Raw genomic sequence first — 23,405 nt, forward strand, 5'->3', positions numbered from 1 at the left:
TGAGAAATGTATGTATATACAATAATCCAAACTAAGGTGTTTAAACGAATCTTCAAAATGTACCTTTTAAGGGCTGTTATAAAGAAGATCACTGTATAGCCATTCAATGGAACAAATTTTTTTTCAGATACGTTTACAATATTAAACATAATGTTTAATATGGCAAACATATGTTTGTCATGTGTTTAGAATGTCAGTGAACGTCATCTAAATAACGTCTGTTATTTAGCTCAGTTAAAATACCATGTATTTTGCATAAGTTTCTGATTGTTTATGTAAATCTATATGTCTTCTGTACATGTATATACACCTTTATATGCACAGTTGACATTATTAATGTACATATGTTATGAAAATGGCTAGGAAGAATCAAGCTTAGTAGAAAATGGTAAGAAGAGTTGTGTTACTGAAATATACATTATTTTCTATACATGTTAACTTTTTTTTCTTTCCTGCAATATCTCAGTGCTTCCCTTTCTCAGCCCTTTCAGTGCCTTTTCTGTTTTGGACTAATTTATTCTATACTGTTTAATATCTTTTTAACTTCAAGATACTTCTTATGACTGTCTCTATATTCCTTCTGCTGTACCTATTTTTTACTTCTCTGTTTGTAAACTCATCTGTCTTCATTCCTTCACCGTCATCACTGACATAGCTTTAAAGAGGGTTTTTTGGAGCTTCCTTATTTTGGCATTCATTAGGAGAAATCACAGGCTGAAAATAGGAAGTCTGAATCTGTGTGTCATCTATCTGTGTAATTATAATTTAGAGGAATCATGTATGATTGACATCAGTTTGTCTTTGTGAAAACTGGTATTTCCCTTTAGCCTGACTCTCATAAGTTGATCAACATGGTGGACTTTTGGACTTCGTTAATTAAGGCAGTGCCTTTGACAGCTCTCTCTATATAACTCAATAGGAGTTTCATCATGTGTGTATGCATCTGGCACTGCATGAGAATGAATAACACATTATGTGTGGATAAAGAACTCCCTTCCCTAGGGCTAGCTTACAACATTCAACTTGAACCTCTTGTTTTGGTGTGCTAGAATAGACCAAGTCTTGTTGACACTGGATAAGCCAATTCTTAGCAATGTACTCTGCTGGCTGGTTCTTCTGTGATATTTCAAGTCTAGCTTAATTTTCCCTTGGATGTTATGTTTATCTGCCTTTAAAGGGCCACTGCACCTGCAAATAATCTGTTTTTTAGCTAGTAAAAAGGCATTTCAGAGAGTCTCTGTTGGCTGAGATCCTTGTGAGTGTTCCCATCTAGGAACATGTGTAAATACTAGAAGTATTTTTATTATCCTGAAAATAGCCAAGTTCAGGCTTCCAGGAAATCCAGGGCAATGATAGCTTTGATCAGGGAATAAAGCCTTAGTGATTACACTATATCTGTCATCATCTGTGATTTTCTTTCTGTGTTGCCTTTAGTTAAATGTGTTCTTTTCCTCTGTCCCTAAGTTTACTTTTCAAGACTTTTTTTTCTGTCTCTCTTCTCAAAATTCTTCCCAGAGTTCCTTTTCTCTTCTATGATCTTTTCTCTTCTACGATGTGTTTTTTTTTTCTCCCATCATCATTTTGCTTCATTTCTCTCTTTTCCAAGTGTTCTTTCATCTCTTTCTTTTCATCTTTCCAGGGCTGTGATCAGCCCAAAGAAAGAACCAACTTCATCTCCTCCTCTTTCTTTATCCTTTAGCTTTCCTGTGAGAATAACTGTTCTTGATCTAGATGCCTCCTTCCCACCTCTTCCCGCCTCTTTTCTACCTGCAGACTCCCTACGTATAGGTCCTCTAAGTCTATAAAATCTAGCATCTTACTAACAGGAATTTGTAACCACTGACAAAATGCTCCACCTGTGTGAAAGTGAGTGTCTCTGATTAATTTTAAAGCTGGATTCTCACAAGGTATATCGGCAGATCAGTCTGAGGAATTGATGGAGCCACCTTTCAACCTGGAAGGTAGAGTATACAACAAGGGATTTAAAACTTCTTTAGTGAAAGAAAACTCTCTTTATAAAAGTAAAGAAATTTCTGAGAGTACATGCACTCTCAGAGTTTGCAGCAGTGCATATATAAGGGAGGGGGAGGTGTTCAGGAAACACTCATTGATTACAATCCTCTTCTACTAGAACCTGAAGGAAGCAGCTTGAAGGAGAACTTAATTCCTAAAAGTAAGACACACACTTATGCAAATGTATCGCAGTGTTGTGGCTAAGTCTGCAGGGCACTTCTTATAGTAGTTCCCTTGTCTTTTATGCTAGGATTATAATGCTGTCCTTACATGATGTGGAAAGTATCAGCAGTGACTTACTACTGCACAGATCTGATTCCTAAGGTCAAGGCGCCAGCAGCGTTGAAATGATCTATGTTTTCAAGATAGGGTGAAAAGAAAGTATTGTTTGTATCAAAACTTATCTGAAAGACTGTACTGTTAGGATCACTCCATGGATTACATGCGTCCGCTTAGGAGTAGGCTAAAAATTTGAGAATGTCGTCATTAAGTGAATAACTTGGATACAGACTTCTTCTTCTAAAGGCACCAGCAGAGATGGCATTTCATTGCAATGTGTAAATAGTCTGTTCTTTTCTCATCCCCACGGTATTATCTAGGATAAGTACTTGTTTTGAATGTGAAATTATTTAAATGAATTCTCAAACCCTTTTCTCTCCAAAAAAGTTGTTAAAGCAATGGTGAGTGTTTTTGGAGATACAGTCTACGTCCTTCTTGTTTTCTATCAGCTGAATTAAAATGCTAATCTCTCTGGTACAATTAAGTGATAGACACATTATTAAAACATTTACTTATTTATATATATAATTGACAGAAATCCATTAAGAGTTGAAGCTTTTTTTTCAGTTATAATTAAAGTGAATCCATATCACGTTATTGAAGAAAACAGAAAAAAAAATGAGATGGATGCATCAGTATATAATGAATCAATTACCATTATGTAATTTTCCTTTTTGGGGCAGTGGATATATTTATAATTCCCTGTTCTTTTGGTTCATCCTCCTCTTTTCCTAAACTAGCTGATGAGTGGATCGTCGCTAACCCAGAACTGACAGAAAAAACAAAGTTTACAATCAACGGTCTGCCGACTGGCTCAAAAATCCTTGTGAGAGTAAAAGCGGTGAATGCTGCAGGTGAAAGCGAACCTAGGTACCACCCACAGCCCATCTTAGTCAAGGAAGTGATAGGTAAGATCCTCCTGCTTATGTTCTCCCACAAATACACTCTGCTTCCATGTTTAGTTCTGTAGGGTTTTTTTTATGGCTAATACTTTTAGTTAGAAGCTGATGATATGGCCTTACAAAACCATTTTGTAGTGACTAGAAGACATGTAAACGTATTTAAAAAAATGTGTAATTTTTTAAAATTTCATTTCTGAGCCTTTATTGCACAGGCTTTAAAGTCGTCTACAGATCTTGATGTTTCTTTTTTAAGTAGCACTAAGTACCCACCTATTCTTACCATCACAGCATGTGGTGTTACAAACACCAAAGGTGTACTGAATACGGGACCAAGAAATGTAAAATATCACTCATTGGCCACTTCTGGGAATTGCAGAAAATGCAGATTTCTGTTTATATCGATGCCCACTAGTACTGCCTTGGTTAGAAAAGAAAATAAATTTCAAAGCTTTTGGGTTTTTTCAGAACCTCCAAAGATTCGCCTACCAAGACACTTAAAACAAACCTATACTAGAAGAGTTGGAGAAACTGTAAATCTTGTTATTCCTTTCCAGGTAAGAACTAAAAACACTGACAGGAAAATACTCAATACTCATTTTCCTTATGTTGCTGCTTCTTATCTTCTTTTTTTCTATGTAAGTTTGGGAGTCAAGTGAGTTCTTTCGAATAGATATGAGAGAGCACAAAGAAATACAAAGGCGCTTGAGAGTTTATGTCTTGATGTCTCAAATAAATGATGACAAGCCAAATACTGAATTGCATAACTAGCTTAGACAAACTGATTAGTCATCTGTCATCCACAGAGCAATTCTACTGCTGGATATTATGTGCAAGATAATCACTACCAGAGTGCAAAATGATTAGACTGGCAGTAATTAGATACAGTAATATTTGATCATTGTGGTGTCTTGAGAGGGAGGTGAAGAGTGGGCAGAATTTCACTATCTCCTATAGGAAATGCAGCTTTAAATCCTTGAGATCACATCTATAGCAAGAACATCTCCAAGGATATAGCACCTTTCACAACAACTGCCTCTTTACCTATAGGGCCCTTATTCTTCTGAATTAAAAGCTGTAATTTGAAATCTTCTCTGCTCACATAAAAATGCTTGTTTCTACAAAGCTACTAGAAGTTTATTAAAAGCTTGATCACCAATACACGACAAAAGACATTGTTTCAGAGAAACTAAAGAAATGTTCTCTAAAATGAGACATTTCAAAAGAGGTGAGAGTATTGGACAGCATTTGTAAATATTTTGCATCCAGAAGGCAAATCTCATGGTAAAGCAAGTGGAATTCACTCCTATTTAGGCACCAAAATTGGGCACTACCATGCCACAACTATATGCACTTCTCCTCAAAAGATGTCAAGCGAGTCTAACTAAAAGTATTTCAACTGCTTTTGCAATGAAAGAAGAGAATTCAAAATCCCTGGACCTTTAATCCACTATTTAGGTGCCCAGCAGTGTAGAAAATGTAGGCAGTTCCAGAAGGGGAAGAAATTTGTTATGCTTTTTATTTCTTTTACAGATTTTCTTTAAAAAAAGAAAAACGAAAAAAAAAAAGTGGGAAGGAAGGAAGGAAGGAAGGAAGGAAGGAAGGAAGGAAGGAAGGAAGGAAGGAAGGAAGGAAGGAAGGAAGGAAGGAAGGAAGGAAGGAAGGAAGGAAGGAAGGAAGGAAGGAAGGAAGGAAGGAAGGAAGGAAGGAAGGAAGGAAGGAAGGAAGGAAGGAAGGAAGGAAGGAAGGAAGGAAGGAAGGAAGGAAGGGAGGGAGGGAGGGAGGGAGGGAGGGAGGGAGGGAGGGAGGAAGGGAGGAAGGAAGGAAGGGAGGGAGGGAGGGAGGGAGGGAGGGAGGGAGGGAGGAAGGAAGGGAGGGATGGAGGGAGGAAGGAAGGAAGGGAGGAAGGGAGGAAGGGAGGAAGGGAGGAAGGAAGGGAGGAAGGGAGGAAGGGAGGGAAGGAGGGAAGGAGGGAGGAAGGGAGGGAGGGAGGGAGGAAGGAAGGAAGGGAGGAAGGGAGGAAGGGAGGAAGGGAGGAAGGGAGGAAGGAAAATATTTAAATATTTGTTCAGTTTATTCAGAAAATAGAGAAAATACAAATATTTTTGTCTATTGAAGGAAAAAAAGTTGCATTTTAGGTAAATTAATGGGATTGCATCTGAAATTCTGTATGATTTAAAAATGCTTCTTTCAAGACAATTTCCTCTTTGTAGCTAATGCTCTTTTCTCTCAGAAAAGCATATATAAATTGTTTCCTAACTTCTTACAGGGAAGACCAAGGGCAAAAGTATCATGGCAGAAAAATGGTTCTCCAATAGATAAGAACCAAATCAACATCCGCAACACTGAGAACGACACCATTATTTTTATCCGAAAGGCAGAAAGGAGCCACTCTGGAGAATATGACATGAAAGTGGAAGTAGAAAATTTTGTGGATAAAGCTACAATAGATATTCAAATTGTTGGTATGTTTTGAGAAACAGAAGCATATGCATGCCAGAGAAGAAGACTCCAGCCATTCCAAGCTTATAGCTGTAAAAACAGAGAAATCTTTTCTCTACATCCAATTACCTGGCTATGGATTTGTAGTCTCTAAGTAAACCTTCCTACACAATGGCATGAGCTTGTCTGAACATGCCAGTCTCTTTTTTTCAGTTTTCTTTTTCATGTTCTTGTTTATTTAGGATGCAAGCCTTTTCCTTTTGACTGGTATCCATAAACAGAAATGATTTCATAGTAAGTTTGTCATAAATGTAACATGGAAGAAATTCTGAATTGGAAGTACATGAAAGCAGGAAAGAAAGATGAGAAAAAACACTTACAATTTTTACCAACATATTTATTTACATAATATGCATAATAATGATTGACATTTCCTGTCTTAAGAATAAATTTACAACTATCAGGTTTTCAAACTGTCATGACTATCTGCAACTGAAGAGCGTATGTACCTTATAAACCACATTCACAAAGTGACCCAGATAGGATTTTCATGATTCTGGCATGGGTTAACTGTTGAAAGTGTTATTTTGCAGCCTCAGCGTTCTTTGGACATTGAGTTTGGCATATGCATGTGTAAGAAAGAGACAAAGTAAAAGAAGTGGAATGTATATATAGAAAAGAGACAAAAGAGAAAGTGGAAGATGTGTGTAGGAAAGAGAAAGAACAGAAATATAATGAAAAATGATGACTGCCATATTTTCATTACAGATCGCCCAGGCCCACCAGAGGTTGTAACTATTGAGGATGTCTGGGGAGAGAATGTAAATTTATCATGGAAGCCACCAAAAGATGATGGCAATGCTGCCATTACTGGGTACACTATTCAAAAAGCAGATAAGAAGAGTATGGTAAGTAACAAGATGCTTAAAAGACTGATGTATTCACGAAGCTCTTCTTTTTAAAAATATAAAGCTTTATAATAATTAATGAAGGAGGACAAAGCACTGACTGGTTAATTTTTATGAAAATCTACAAGGTATTTCTAAACATTCTAAGGATTTTCTGGCTCTAAAAACCTTTGACATGAAACGGCAATAATAAGCAAGATATTTTTTATCATTGTCATTAAACTAACATGAAATGTAAACTTCCTTAAAAGACAGCAGTTGGATTCTTACATTTAATGCTTACTGCGAATTAAAACACTGGAAAACTGGGACAATATTTTGGGAGCTGTGTTATCTAAAGGAATCCTTTTGCCCACTACCTAGAGAACTAAGTAAGTTGACCTGCTTCATGCTCTGATCAATTCATTCCTCCTGTGGATCTATTTCCCTTCCCGTTCTTCAATTTTAATCTGCCTTCAGATTGCAAGAGATCTTCTTCCAGATGAAGAAATGTTTCCTGTCTTTGAGTTACTGTCAGAGGAAGAAAGCAACAACAGCAGTGTCTAGGGCTCAGAGTGTCATGGGTCATTCAGGTCACAGTTCCTCCATGTGGAGGATGAATTTTGTGGTGATGAATTTTGCAATTCTGGCATAGCTGTCATTCCACAGCAAATCATTTTGCCAAAAGACAGCTCCTTAGCAATAGGTCCTCAGAGGAGTACAGAAAACGCCACAGGTTACATGGGATGGCAGTCCATCAATTTCTGAGAAATCTAAAATAAACTGACTTTTGAAGACAATCAAATACCAATCAAATCAAATACCAAGGCACAGGAAGCTTAGCAAGAGTGTGTTTAAAAAAAAAGAAAAAACTGTGCAAGGCAGAGTCAGGAAAAGCAAAAACGTTGTCATACTTAATGTTAATTCTATTTTAGCATAAACCTTTTTTTTTAATCTTAGTTTGATATGTAGGTGTTACGTGCTAGGATATAGTTTACATGTCCTATTATGGCTTGAAGACCAAAGTGCTAAAATCTTTCTCTCCACCTGAGTATTTAAATATTTCTTTTGCTCCAGAAGGATCACCTGGTTGAATGTATGTTCTTCACAAACATTCAACCCGTGGAAGAGGGGGTACATTAATGCATTGGCCGCTCGTGAGTATGTGTCACAGCCCAGGGCTTTGTTTTTCTCTCCAGTCTGCAGTTTTCTTATCTGCAGTGGTCCTTGTTCAGTCAGCAGTGTAGAAGCCTACCTCACCTCACAAGGAATAAACTTTGTAATGCTGAATTTCCCAAACAGAAACCTTTGGGCTAACAGAGTGTAACCATTCAGTAGGAGCCACTTTCCATTCAGCCTTCACTTCTCAGTAGTGAACTCTGCGTATGCTCATTATCACTCATGTCAGATGGAATAATTAATTACTGTTTACTTCAGCACATTGCTCTTCATCAACACTTCTTTAAAAGAAAACTGTACTATCCCCCCGTCAGTGATCCTTCCAAGCAACATACGTGTGAAAGCTGCACTGCGCTGCAGGAAGCTTAGCCTCTGTGTTTGTATGTTTCAGGAATGGTTCACGGTAATCGAGCACTACCACCGCACCAGTGCCACCATTAATGAGCTCGTCATAGGAAACGAGTACTACTTCCGAGTCTTCTCTGAAAACATGTGCGGCCTCAGTGAGGATGCAACAATGACCAAAGAGAGTGCCTTGATTGCAAAAGATGGTTAGCTAATTAGCTTTTCCTTATCGAAAGGGATGGGGTGTGCACGGAGTCTGGAAGGTGATTAGACATAAAAGCCATAGATGAGGCACAGGAGATAGCTAGGACATTTCATATTAGGACTTTGTTGTTTGTCTACATAGTTTATAAGTTTTTCTATGGAGTAGGACATTTTTTCCATGTTCTGTCACTTACTGTGGTCTTGGATATCACACTCATGTGACACCACTGGCAGATGTAAGTCAACAAGAGTTGGAAGAGGAGCAAAGCGGTTCTGTTAAGAGCCGTGAGCCGTGGCCTCTCCATGGAGATTCAGCTCCAGCTATGCAAGTGCTGCAGTACATTTCAGGGCCAAGCCAACAAATAAGCTTAACCTATTGCTTCACCTCTCTAGCATGTGAACCTGGACAAACAGAATCTCTGCTATCAAAAGTTCTGATATTTCAGAAACTGTCAGCTTAAAAAAGCAATGTAAACCTGAAAAAATAAGAGTCTCTTTATGGAAGGAAAATTCCACAAATTGATAATTTAGCTGAAGAAAATCGAAGTTGGTTGGTTGTGTTTTTCTGAAAGGAAGGAATACATGACTGCCATGATATAGAGCATAGACAATCTGTGCAACCCACATGGACAGGCTGAAAGACTGGAAGTCAGGGATAAATGGAATACACTTCCACTATTAAAAAGAAAAGTGTATTTCTGTTAGAAACAGGATCACAAATGAAAGCAGAGCTATAGGAATTGCTTTTCATCACTGCTTACTCAACTCTGTCATGAAAGTAAATGTCAGGCCTAAGCTTCACTGTAGCCAGTACAGCAGATTGGAAAAGGTTTCAACAAAGATATCTGGTGAAGCCTGTGCACAGGGAAAGATGTCAGTCTGTCCAGCTGTCTTTATTTAGTACACCATCTACTCACAAGACAAAGAGAAGCTCTCAGAACTCTAAATCAAAACCAAGGGCAATAGTCAATTCCCAAATCCCCTTCCAGCCTCTCTAACGATTGAAATTACTACACCAGACTGATTCCTAAGCGAGTGCAGGTCAGAATAGATGCAGAGTCTCTGTAACATTTCAAGATGTTTGGGTATTTAGTTATACTGCAACACTAGTCTTTATTAATGCATTGTTTTCATTTTATAGGTAAAGTCTACAAATACCCAGTTTACGACGACTTTGACTTCACTGAACGACCACTGTTTACTCAGCCTCTAGTTAACACGTTTGCTGTAGCTGGTTACAATGCTACTTTGAACTGCAGCGTTCGGGGCAACCCCAAGGTACAGCACAGCAGTGTCAGTTAACACATGAGAAACTTTAACCCAAAAACAAAAACTGTAATACAATTTTTATTATACAAAGCTGGCTGAAGAAAAGGAGTATCTTCCAATTTGAGTTACATATTAATGAGATTTATTTCCTGCAATGAAAATCCAATCGAGTAAAATGGGAACTCCAGAGAGTTTAAGAATATGTTCACTTTCCAACAGTTGTGACTGTTCTTTCTGAAAATCACTTTTAAAAACATGCTTTCTATTCTCATTCAGAATAACAGGATATCAAAAGATAAAGCTGAGGCGTCTGCTGTTATTATAAAATATCTTACATTGATTACAAGTTTATTTTTATGACTTTAATTACATGATAGGAACTGCAGTGAACAACTCAGAAACAGGGGCATGATGTAGCCTATGCCTATGTTTAGTTAATGGTTAGCTTCCTTTCTATCTCTATTTTATCTGCTTTGTACCATTTCTGAATTACTCAGCATTAACAGAGCATTATGAGCAGTGGTAAAACATTTCCATTTGTAGGTTTTTGCATGTGGGTTTTCTTTTGTTTCTACCACAGCCTAAAATAACCTGGCTGAAAAACAAGGTTGCTATACTGAATGACCCAAGGTACCGAATGTTCGGCAACCAAGGTGTCTGCACCTTGGAGATCCGCAAACCCAGTCCATATGATGGAGGCACTTACACTTGCAGAGCTGTCAATGAACTTGGAGAGGCAGAAGTTGATTGCAAACTGGAAGTAAAAGGTAAGGGTTTTAATTCATTGCAAATGCACTGCTCATCTGAACACCATTTACACAGGAGACAAAAGTAAGGAAGGCAAAAGCAAAAGGGAGATTAAACAGGTTTTTAGCTTTCCCAGATGAAAGTAACTTGGTGTTAGTACAAAATAAACTACGTTGGCAGCATTGTTTTCTCTTTGAGGGCTGTGTGGTACTTACGCTGTATCTTTTTCTTCTCCTTAATCCCAATTCAAACATTCAGTGTTTGAAAGGACTCCTTCACAAGTGACACAGTGATAGAACATAACTCCAACGCTCTGCAGCTTACCTGGTAAACACTAATAAGACTCAGCCATGGAACTTTTTGAGAAAATGTTAAAAAATCATCCTGAAGGATACAGGTCTCTGAACGAAGTGGAAAAGAGGGGAGAAGGAAGAAACATTAATTCAAGGCAGATACTGTCTGCTTTAAAATGGCACGTTAAACAAAGCATTTGTTTCCAAGGAAAACTTGTTAATGTAGTTTGTTAGCAAAATCACAGAGCAACACAAGAACTGTTGCCAAGAACACAAGCTAGCTGATATAACCGATGAATTTTTTTTAGGAGCAAAGTATTTGAAATGTTATTTTGCAAATACAGGGAAAGAGGAGAAGCATTTTAGCATTGACTGGGGCACCAAGAATGACAAGAGGATTTGGATTGGACTACTAGTTAATTTTTCTGAAAATTGTACTTTCAGAAAATTACTCCCTGGCAACAGACGTGGTCATATTTAACTGTATTAACTTTCACCAAAGGCTTTTGCTTCAACCATGAAATAAGCATTTCTGAAAAAATGAATGTGAAGTTGTAAGTAAGGAAAGCTGCCTACACAGAGCCAATAGGAAGTGTTTAAGTCAGGAGTGTAGAGGGAATTTAGGCTATCAAAATATGGTCCTAATTTTATTACTTCTATCATGCTTGCCTATAAAGAAAACTATACTATTTAATATCCTCAAGCGTTGTATTGTGTTGATTTTAGATCTCAATTTCCTTTGTCTGTGTTTTCTGGTGCATCTTGTCCTACAGCTCAAATCTGCTAGAAAGAAGCCACTGCAATAAATATTTAGCCTACGAACCTGAACTTTAACTAGTATAATGAAAGTACGCATAATATCACATTTCTTAACTGTCATGATTTATTTTTATGTTGTTGTTTAAAAGGTAATGTCCTTGAACTGGATATATGAATCTTTTCCATAATCACAAGAAAATTTTCTATTTCACAGCACAGCAGAAGACCTCATCATCTGGGAAGGTTGCTTCATCTATTTTTTATACTCATATATATTCATCTGTGTTTTTATACAGCAGGCAAAGACCAAGTTAATTTGGTATTCCATCAAACTTTCTAAGTCCCCAGGCCTTCATGTCCTTAAAAAAGATAAAAATCACCTTTGATCAATACTGACAGAAATTTAATTGTTTACAATTGCATGTTTATGTACTGCTATCTGAAATAGGCTGGAAATGGTTGGATACTTTTCCAATCAAATAAAAGTAATTTATCTAGGGAGAAAAAAAGTTACAGTTCTGTTCACTAAAGTGGTTACTAGGTACACGTGATATTATGTCCTTGAGGATCTTTGCCGAGAAATATCTATCTACTGTTCCTATGTCCAGTTTCCTGACTAATGTCCTGAAATGAGAGCACACAATCCATTATGTCTGAATGCTTCCAGGTCTTTCCCAGCTACAGCTGACTCTTTCCACAATGGTTGAATTAAAGATTGTATAAAAATACATATATTTATGTATCTTGCTACATGGCAACTTATGCTTAGGATAGATAACACTGAGAATAGTGAAGAAACAGAACAGCAGAGGTTGTAGAGCCTTTGGTACCATGAGACTTTTAGAGGAATGACAACAGTAAAATTTATTGTTGGGTTACGGTATGCACTAAATGATGTCTCAAGATTGCTTCTAGCTCTGTGATTTTAAATCACTTCCTAACATTGCCAACAAACCCTAGCACCTCAGTCAAATTCAAGCATCGCTCTGATCATCCATCTCAAAGGAATTCTCAGATAGAGATTGGGCTTGGGGCATCATGTCCTGAGGACTGTAGTCATCATCATACTAGCTGGTTGCAGCACATCCTGCAGCCTTACTTGCTCTCATGCCCTATCTTGGGATTGTAACTGAACCCATCCACATTGGGTCCAACAGTTGCTAAGCGAGAATGAGAATGTAATTCTCTCTGTAGACAAAGTTCAGACTATCCTTCTCATTTTTTTTAATAAACCCTCCCACATTCATTGACTGGAATGTCTGTAGCACAGACACTTCTAGATTCATAAATACCTTTATTTTTTTTCTCAAATAAGTAGTATTTTCTTTAAAAGATCAACTGAAAAAGTATAATACTATTCCACAGACATCTTACTCAGAACATCTGATTGTTCTACAGTGTTTTGAGTTTGCATCACACCTGAAAGAAATCCCGAAAAATGCAGTTCATTAAGCATCCCATCTGGGCTGCATGCTGTTTCTTTCCCTTAGCTATGTGACAGATTCCTTCATTATCACAAAGCTCCTAATTATGGCATGCTTCAGAGCCCAATCTCATACCATCACCTCGTGCAGCCCCACTCCTTCCTACCACGCCTGCTTGATCTGTGTTTCCTTCCCAGCACTGTGGGCTGTGAGTCCTTGCCCTCATTGAGATCCCTCTCTGCATCCTGGCAGGTCTGTTGGCCACTGTTTGAAGTCTCCTGAATTCAGTCCGTAGGGTTTAGACACCAGACATCTGTTGCAAGGATTCAGTGCTAATGCTCTTAACATGACTGGCAGTTCAACTGATGAATTCAAAGGAAATAGGATTAAGCAAAGACAGAAGCTGTAGCTTGACAAACCAGCATAGGCCTGGGGTTTGCTATATGACACAGACAAATGCAACAAGTATTAAATGAACATAAAAACATAATTGAACCTTATTTCAACCTTCTGTCGACGTATGTGTTGAACTCACATTCTTTAAGTTTCCCAGCTTGTCTGTTCATTTAATAGGGTTCTTCAGATGACTGCACTTCAAAATGACACACAGAATTATGGAGTCTGAATTGCTAGAAAAGGATTGCAGTGTGTTTGGATATGTGTGTGCACATGTGTGCATTTATGTGTCTTTAAACTGGTGTGACTTTAGTCAAGAAAATAATGATCGGGGTATGAATCTGTAATGTTGAGATGCAGTTGAATATTGCCTGACCACGACCAACAGGCTCTAGGCAATGCTCTGTGTCTGGTGAATGTATGAGCTACAGTTGTATTACTGCAGACATTAGCATGGTAAGTCATGCTTAAGAGCACCGTTCCATGCAGAAGTAGATATTACAGTAATTGCATTTTCTTCATAATGGAGAAAAGAATCTCTAGCCAACTATGTCTGGCATGCTGGAAATCTGAAGATTATCATGCGTGTATACATGCTCAATTTGAGGAATGCCATGGAAAAATTACAGACAGAACAGTCTAGGATTCAGTTTTACATGATGTTTGAACAACAGAACAGCCATGAAAGCTATTGTTGGACCAGATAGTCTTAGCGGTCTTTTCTAACCTTAGTGATTCCATGACTCATGATTCTATGAATACTCTGACTATGAATGTTATCAATATGCTACAATTTTCTACTTTTCTAGCCATTTACAGTACTTCAGGTGACAAATCTAAATTCCTACTTGCTACTAAATTTATTGTTCATTTTCTGAAAAAGTATTAATGCTAATTATGACAATTAAGAGCACCAATAATAATAAGTAAAATAATAAATCTTTATTTATCTTTAAAAGAAGATTCCATGTTTGCTGATGTTACTTGAGAGAGACATTGCTTCACTCGTCTGTTTTCAGTTTTGCTGAGTGAACTTAAAGAAGGCTGCTCAGAGAGCTGCTCCATATGCTTGCATATCCAATTTTTTTTATAGATATAACTGTGCTGAAAAAGATCATGTAATAAATTTAGAAAAGAATACCTCTATTTTGAAAGATGATGCACAGAATCTCATGATATATTTTGAAACTGATGCACAGAATTTCATGATATGTTTTTCATACCATTTTACTAAGGAAAATTTAAAAAAATCAACAAATTTGTATTCTAAATACATTGAGGTAGATCCTTAAATGTGGCTTTAAATCTCTGTTTATGTAAGGAAATGATTTTGTATCAGCTTCACTGAGGTCAAGGAAAAAAAATCAGATAGAGCACTGCACTTCTTTTCATCATGAAATGTGTTTTTAGATTACGTTTGTCTTAAGAATGAACTGAAGATCGGTGGTCATTCTGGTCCATTGATGGTAACAAAGATGCTGTGTGAAAAAATATAATAAAAATATGGTGTTAAAATCGACTTGGAAGAATTTCAAATGCGAATAAATACCACTATAAATATTCTAATTCTGCAGTGATATATCAAGGAGTAATTAATCCAGGAGAACCAATCTTCATGGCGGGGAATAAGCAGGTTTATAATGAGTATAATCCTCTGGCCATTCCATTTCATTCCCTTCCTCTCTTTTCACACTGCATGCAAAGTGTGTATTTATTTGCTTTTTTTAGATTAAACTAGCTGGTGTCTCATGGCATACTAAGTCTATGCCACATGAGCAAAGAAGGCCAAATTAATCAAGAATATAGGAATTTAACAGCAGAATTACAAAAGTTTTAGCTATGCTTCTGCTATGTCACTGAGAATAAAGTTACTTGTATATATGAAGAATTAATTTAGTAACTGTGCCTCCTATTGCCGGAACACTTAGACTTTTCCAGGAGACAGAATTTTGTATCTCAGCAACTGGCTCTGGGTCAGTTTGCAGAATTACTGAAATAACAGAAGCATCATTTGCTGTGCTTAACATACATTCTTTATCACAGATTAGTTTTTTATTACAGATAGCGCTCTGAATGATAATCTGTGCCTGAATTTGCACAACAGGATCTAGGGATAAAATCCTGATCCAATTGAAATCGGCTGAAATTTTATACTTTTAGTAATGTGAAATTTTGTTGCATTTACAGCTTATTTTAAATGTGGATTCATTGGAATTACAGTGGCAAAGAATGTGGCCCTTTCCATAGAAATGTGTTTCCTTGCATCCTTGCCCAAGTCCAGAATACCAGCAGAGCAATTTTAAGATGCCCAGAGAGCAGTTTCCAGTATTTTATACATCCAAATGTATTATTTCAAAACTAAAACAAGTTAAGAAATCAGGCTATACAATGTTCCTGTAGCATTTGAAGTATTAAGGTATTTTTCTAAAATGGCTGTGAAAGGTACAAATTTGAGTGCTTTTATAGGGACATAAATACAGACATTTTATATAGTCAAAATGTTGCATTAAAGGTAAGGGCTCCTATAGAGCCAATGGCATGCTGTAATTAATGTAAATGTGGATATGTGACAAAGTACATACTTTAGTTCACAGGTACGTAATTAGTCTGTACTTGATTATTTTGCCTTATAGAGTTTCGACATATATATATATGTTTCAGTGTTACGTGTGTGCTTTTTTTCCCTGGTGGAAAATACAATATATATATATGTGTTAGCTTCTTTGAAGCTACGTTTGGAAACTTTTACAATACATACCAGTTGCATAATTTGGTTCCAGTCTATACCGTAGACTAATTACAGAATTTATAGTTAATTGTACTTATTAATATAGCTTTTACACATTACTGATAATTTTGAAGTGGAACTGGATCCCCGCCTTTTACTCTCCATGTGTTTTTATTCCCGTATATTTTACAAGACTAAGGATTAAAACATCATCTTGAAATAATTGTTAGCATAATTTCACTCAACATTTTCTCTCTACTTTTGTGTTTGCATTAAATTGTTACTTCTCTTTCTCTCTCTCCCTTAGTTACAGAATAAGGATTTTTGAATGTATATTGTCATCTAAGGTAAGCTTTCATATGGTACTTGCATATGAAGCTTATGTCTGTTTACACGTCATACAACGTCTGCCTAGTATGGCATGATTTTCATTATTTTTCTTAATGAAAATGGTTTTTGAAATGAGTAGCATGATAGTCTCAATGCCTGTAAAACTTGATTTTTAGAATAATTGCTTGTTACAGTAAACCCTGGTAGTACCACCTCTCACTGTTCTCTAATAGTGCATGTTTCAGTGGAATTTACCACAAGCATGACATAGCAGAAATAACAAGCATGAATAAAACACATTTTGCATTTACAGTCAGTTATTTTCACATAGGAATATGCCTCTACATAAATGAAATATTTATCCAGCACTTGATTTCATTTGCAAATGAATGATTCTTATCAAAATTTGCCCTACGTAAGTTGAAAAGAACGCTAAAAAGCATGTATCTTTTTGTCTGCATTGTGCATCCACCTAAGGTCGGGAACAAAGTTCTGCAGCAATGCAAGTGTTAAACAAGACAGTTCAGTCTATAATCACTAGAAACTAATAGCACCTTAACTGGATAATCCTTGTGTCAATAAAGGATATCAGTTCTTAAACTGTGCACTCGGGATAAATGTTGTACGTAAGTATCAGCTCGGTTGCACTTAGCTGAAGCATTCGGAGACAGTGATATCTTCATCCTGACAATGTACTTTTGCTTTAAAACTTTTGGTGCGTTCCAGAAAAAGCTGCAAAGGTAAGTGCTGTTATCAGTGGGTGATTTGGCAGCTCAGGGTGATTTGGCAGAGCGGAGCATCTAGCAGAACTACACGAGGAAGATCGGTGTTACTTAGCACCTTACCACAAATGCCACCCTTCCCCTTGAGTAAGGACAGCGTCCCGTGTTTTAGCAAAATATTTATCTTTTTTCCGCTCCACATTCCAAATGAAATTAACAGAAGTAGCCATGCATTTCACTTCTTCTATAGATTTCCATGGCTTTTTTGTAGTGTTTTTTTTTTTGTTTGTTTGTTTTTTGTTTTTTGTTTTTGTTTTTTTTTCCCAACAGAATGAGATTTCAGTTCTAATTTGGGTAGTTTTTATTCAATCACTGATACATTGGGATGCCCTGGCTGGTATGTTACACACTGCACACAACTTTTTCTGGGCACTGAAAGAAATATTTTGCCTTGGATTCCTAAATTATTCAATCTACTCCAAAAATCTTTTGCCTGTGCCTTTTTGGTGCAACTTATGAAGAGCAGAGCAGCCCTAGCCATAAGCAGAGCTTCCGTGGAGCGGGCAGCTCATGTTCTTCACTCAGACCTGAACCCAAAATAATTCCCCAGGACATAAAGGCTTTGACTGTAGTCAGATACTTCTGGAGTCTGTATTTCTCTATCTAAAATCTTGTTTTTTTTTTTCTGTTTATGTATACACACACACATATATTACACATGCCATACCAGGTGTTACTTTCAAGCGGTGAAGTAAATATTTTGCTGAATACTTATAAACCAGTACGAGACCCAACTCTGAAATAATATGAATGTCTCTGCATGTTTTCCACAACTCTTTGGTGCCGGGTGTTTTCTCCGTTTCTCCTTCTGCGCTGACTTCCATCTTCAAGTGCTCTGCACCCAGCCTGATGGAAATCCAGGAGGGTTACTTGCTAATCAGAGAATATTGCATGGGGTGAGATGAATGACCATATATGAGACTTACCAGCAAACAGAAATGCAATTCATCCTGAGCAAGGGAACAAGAAGTTTCTGTGCAATACAGAGATTAAATAATGGTTAATTCTTGTGCTGAACTTTTGAACAGGGATGAATTTTATGCTATCTCAAAATCAAATATATGGTAGGGGCTGACTAAATCTTTGCCACTTACGGCAGAAATTAAGGGCACAAACCTATTAATCTCTCCATGGATTTTGAACCTGAAAACTGTCTTATCCGTTGCTTGTAGGTGGGCTTTCGTTCTTCAAACTATTAATGGATGGAGTGCCTCCGCATATCATTGATTCATATATGCGTGAAGTACAGGCAGACAAAACTGAGGGGAAGTGAGAGTCCGACCGCAGTGCTTCCTGCCACCGCGCTGGGAATGGGCAGCCAGAGTTACAGCATTTTAGTCCTTGCAACAACAGAACAAACGTGTGGCTGGAGATTTTCTTTTCTTCTTGTTTTTTTTTTTTTTTTTCCCCCTCATTTGTCGCTCTGTTTTCCCTGCCTGCTCTTACTGAAAAGAAAGAATACGCATGGATTGCTTTGGGATTGAAATGAAATGAACTGAAGACAACACACTCTTTGTAATGTTCAGCTTTATTTTCTGTTTGATATTGTGTTTTGATTTTTTTTTAATGAGGAAAGAGGAGAAGCTGTGTACAAGGAGGCAGTCAGTTTGTACTGCGTGGTACAATGCAAACCTTTCGCAGACTGAAGGTACAAGGATTTGTCAGTAGATGTGCAATAAGACCTTTGGAATACATACCTCTTTGATAATGTATCTTATCCATCTGAGAATTGCTTAACAGAATATGGTTTTACTAGAAAGTAATTAATTCACATGTACTTAATGATCACTTAATCTGAACATATCTTCCTTTAGAAGTTTTGATTTCCTAAATCCAACTCACCAGTCTCTCAACTGAACTGAAATTGTTTTATTTAATGTACAATAAATATGAAGTGTTTAAGAACTAACAAGTTGTTGCTTACTATCTTTTTCTCATCTCACCATATTTCGTATGTAATTGATGCATAATGCAGAGCAAGAACTTGAGCACACAGCACCAACCGGGTCAGTCTCCTGAGCCACCAAACTCACCCTTTAACATACCTAAGACTGAGTGCGAATGAGAGATGCTATCAGATATGTGCAGTTTAATATCTGTGTGTTTTCAATATTTAAAATACTATAAATTCCATCGGTAACAGCTTTGATCAGTTTGGACCAGTCACTTTTCTGAGCAAGTCACGCAGTCTTTACAAGTATCAGAGGAATAGAGTTACAGCATATCATTTGTGAGGTTATGGTGCAAGGCCAAAACGCCATAGCTAAGCTAAAATTGCTACATTAATTCTCCAGCTCTACGGTCATTACCCTCCAAGAGAACTGGATACCAGCAGTATTTCAGAAGTCTGATCATCTGTAAGGCTCTGGCAAACTCTGACGCATGTGAGACAGAAGGTCACATGCAATTTGACCAGCTTGCCAATTCCCTATCACCTTCTCATTTATTTACCTGCCTGTTCTCACTCCAGCTGTGGAGATAAGATAGGTTGTGTGGTTACTGATTACTGATCAACCCTCAGTTATGGCTTGTGAAGAATCCACTAAAACCAGCAGTACCATTGTGTACACTGATGTCAGCACATTTCCAAACACCTAGAAGTTAATAATTATGCATGAATACATGAATTTGTTACTATGCATCACCACTGCTGGTGAATTTGTGTTTGAATTACCACTTCTTTCACTTGGGGACCTGAATGTCTTTTTTTTTTTTTTTTTTTTTTCCTGTAAATTTTATTCATTCTGAGGACTCTTTTCTTCCTTTCCTCCTTCCTATCACTTTCCTCAGCCCTCCCTCTGTGCAAGGAAGCAATTCTCTACTTCCAATGATTTTGGACACTCCCCATACAGCATTTCAACCTACTCCTCTCAAAACCATATCCCTCTTTTCTATTCACACCTACACATCAAGGAAGGCAACATGAGTATTAGGAAGAAAATTCCACACGTGATTATTTATTTATCTTCATTCTGTGTCTCACCAGTCAATTGGGTTTTCCTTCATCAGTTTTGATGCCTAAAAGGCACGGGGAGAGGATCAGTTTGAATATATGCCACATAGCTTTAATCTCATCCTTCCTTTGAAATAGTATGAGTCTAATTGGATATACTATGGTCGGCACCAAAGCTATAGCTGCAGTGAGGTTGTGCTTTTCACTAAACAAAGGAATACATGCATAGCCAGTTTACAGTTCATTTATTTGCCTGCTCTGCCTTAACATACCACACAAAATAACCTGGTGGCCAGCTATAAACCTTACCTTCCACTGGGGCTTCAGTGATGGAATTAGCTTCTCTAATTTGTGCCAGACAGCAACTGTGCTGGTAGACAAGCTGAACTAAGCTACTTTTCACTGAGTGAACACTAAGTGTGATGTTCACATGGCCTTAACTCCTCCTGAGTTGCATTGCCTGACATTTACCATTGAGTGAGATGCACCATGACAGCAAGAAATAATGGGTATCTGGCCGTAGCTGGAATTTAGATGAGTATTAGTATGCTGTAGGTTCATACTTTCATTAGTGAAGACAACCAGTCAAGCCTCTGGATTAAGGATTACTTGAATATGACTTTAAGAGGAATTACAGCATTGAGTGGGATAGGAAAGGAAATTCTAGCAGGTTGCAGAATCTTCAATAGAGAACAAATTTTTGATTTACGATGTGTCACCTGGTGGATTTCTCCAAGGATGGTGTTCAACAGATGAAGGGAAGTGACAAACAAGATTAATTTTGAAATCTGACGTTAATACCAGCTCATGAGAAGGGAATATTGCAAAAACTACAGGCAAAATGACCAAGAGAGAATGGGAGCAGCAGGAGAATATCATGCTGCAGAAGACATGGCCCAGTGATACCAAGAGGAAATTTCTCCCAGGTAGGCTCACATGGGATTTACAGGAAATCAGTGACCATGAAAGAGATCTAGGAGTAAAGGGCAGCAAATAAAACCTGGTCATGTGATATAGAGTAACAGCAAAATACAGGAGGTGCAGGAGAAATGAAACTGGCAGTGATTTTATAGCTTATGGCTGTGTTCCCTGAAGTTTAATTATATGTGAAACTAGTTTAGTCTTCAGCTATTTACCTGTTTGCTATTTGCACTCACCATCAACTATTTGGTGTTGAGGTTACAGTTCAGATCTCCATCAGTAGCACAATTTATAAGGATTCTCTTTTCCACTTACTTTCACAAAGTTGGTAGAAATCTCCTACTTTTGAAAACTCTCCTTTGATGTTCAGCTTGACTGAAATAGGATAAGGAAAGTTACTGCTTGGAATAAGGAGGCCAACCCATACGTGTACATACACACACATACACAAAGAAAGAGAAATCAAAGTTAATAAAAAGATATGGTACTTATTTTTAAAGAAGCCAGAAGAAAATATTTTGCCCTGCTGGCTTCTTTTGGCTTGCTCTCCTTGAAAGGGCACTTGAAGTGTAAATGTTTCTGTTACATAAATAAGCATCTTGTCTTAAACACTATCTGTAGAACTTGATAGACTCTCATTTGCATGGAAAGTTCACAGCCAGTTTTCCTCACTGACAATAATGACACAAGTAAAGAAAGTGGGAGAAAAACAGTGCTTGAATCAAGATATCATGGAATCAAAGAATTGTAAGGACTTGAAATGTATTCTAGACATCACAAAGTCCAACCCCCTGCCAGGCAGCACATTCCCTAGAGTAGGATCCACAGGAAAGCATTCAGGCAGATTCTGAATATTTCCAGAGAAGGAGACTCCACAACCTCTCTGGGCAACCTGTTCCAGTGCTCTGTCACAGTAAAAGAAGTTCTTACTTGTGTTTGTATGGAACATTCTGTGCCCCAGTTTGTACCCAGTGCCTCTTGTACAATTGCTGTATGTCACCAAAAAGAGTCTGCTCCCATTGACTTGACTTCCACAACCATAAGTGTTTATAAACATTGATAAGACCCCCCTCAGCCTTCTCTTCCCCAGGCTGAACAGTCCTAGGGCTCTCAGCCTGACCTCGTAAGGGAGATGCTCCAGGCCCCTCATCATCTCTGGCCCTCCGCTGGACTCTCTCTAGAATTTCCCTGTCTTTCTTGAACTGAGGAGCCCAGTATTTCAGATGTGGCCTCAGCTGGGCAGAGTTCATTCAGAAATCCAGACTGAGAGACAGATTTTCTTTTTAAATATTCCTTTTTTTCTTTTTCTTTTTTTTTTTTTTAAAAAAAAAAAAAAAAAAAGCACATCTGTAAGTTTCCTGTACTTTGTACTTTGTTTACAGGGAAAAACGTAGTATAGCTAACTTTAACAGAGCATTGAAAATGACACTTATTAGAATGCCTTTTGTTGTATTTTGAGATTCTGGAGCAAAAGGCATTCTATTTTAAGCACAGAATACTTATGGTCACTGGGTTCATGGCTTGCTTTCCTGACTGACAAGTAAAGCTGCTGTTCTGCTGAAGCAGACAACAGAAAGTAAAAGCATATCCTGAATACTGAGGAAGTTCTGGAAACCTGAACACATCCAACTTTGATTTCTACCTTTTCTTGTTCTATGTTTTGTTACTGAACACTTTTCAAAGTATATTAAAATAAACAAGCTAACCAAAAAACACATGCAAAGTCCCTTTTTGGGTTCAATAATAAATAAATCTACTCAGTCCCTATCTTTTTTATGATAAATAAATAATAATAATTAAAAAAAAATGGATGCAGTGGTGTTTCACTTACAACTCTTCAAAAAACTGTTTTTCTCCTTTTCCTCTTGGCTTTGAAAAGAGTTTGAGCGATCTCTCTAAATACCAATACCCTTATGCTCCTTGACAACAGTAATGCTCAAGGAATTCAAAGCAGCAGTTTCACCTTTTTTCAAGACCAGCGATTCCAATGTCCTGGGGATCTGGCAGGCATTGAATGTAAGTGTTGTGTATGCTTTTGCCCTTCTCTGCTTGGCTGCCATTGAATCTTTACTTTGTTGTTGCATTATCTCTCTATTTGCTTGCGGTTCCTTTTTTTTTCTGCTCCAGCCCTAATCCCCAATCACCGTCACTGTATTTATTGGACATAAGGTACACTCATCTGTTTCCTTCATTGCAGGGCAGCTAAGGTAGGTAACCTTTAAATGTCCTTTCTAACTGAAATGATTCTAAGATCATTTTGTGTATGTCAAGCACTCCTGACATTTGCCGTAGAAAAACGTGCTCAAAAACTTATTGGCTTCATCAAAGAAAGGGAACTGGCTTACAGTGAGTAACAGGAAACTGCTCCGTATCAGAAGACTGTTGTGACCAGCCAGAAGGCCACAGCCTCTGGCCCCCAATGGATTAATTTGCACTTGGATCGGGGCAATACCAGATACGTGTACTCACTGGGAGATGTCCTTAACAGCAGTCCTCAGGAGAACCTGAGGGTCCTGATGGACAAGAAGCTGGACATGAGCCAGCAGCATGTGCTT

General features: G+C 37.7%; 1 protein-coding gene across 1 annotated transcript in view; it reads left to right on the forward strand.

Annotated features, from left to right (window-relative positions):
* MYBPC1 (myosin binding protein C1) overlaps positions 1–23,405 on the forward strand; it is a gene marked incomplete at both ends in the record, with an annotated part of 78,964 nt that overhangs the window by 54,713 nt on the left and 846 nt on the right. Inside the window, 8 exons of the mRNA XM_079532473.1 lie at positions 3,033–3,200; positions 3,660–3,748; positions 5,461–5,656; positions 6,402–6,541; positions 8,091–8,250; positions 9,390–9,526; positions 10,098–10,284; positions 14,711–14,769. Of these exons, the coding sequence (XP_079388599.1) occupies positions 3,033–3,200; positions 3,660–3,748; positions 5,461–5,656; positions 6,402–6,541; positions 8,091–8,250; positions 9,390–9,526; positions 10,098–10,284; positions 14,711–14,769 (1,136 nt within the window). The remainder of the gene's footprint in view (positions 1–3,032; positions 3,201–3,659; positions 3,749–5,460; positions 5,657–6,401; positions 6,542–8,090; positions 8,251–9,389; positions 9,527–10,097; positions 10,285–14,710; positions 14,770–23,405) is intronic.

The sequence above is a fragment of the Tetrao urogallus genome, assembly GCF_951394365.1.
Source record: "Tetrao urogallus genome assembly, chromosome: 1".
In the NCBI taxonomy this organism is placed as follows: Eukaryota; Metazoa; Chordata; class Aves; order Galliformes; family Phasianidae; genus Tetrao; species Tetrao urogallus.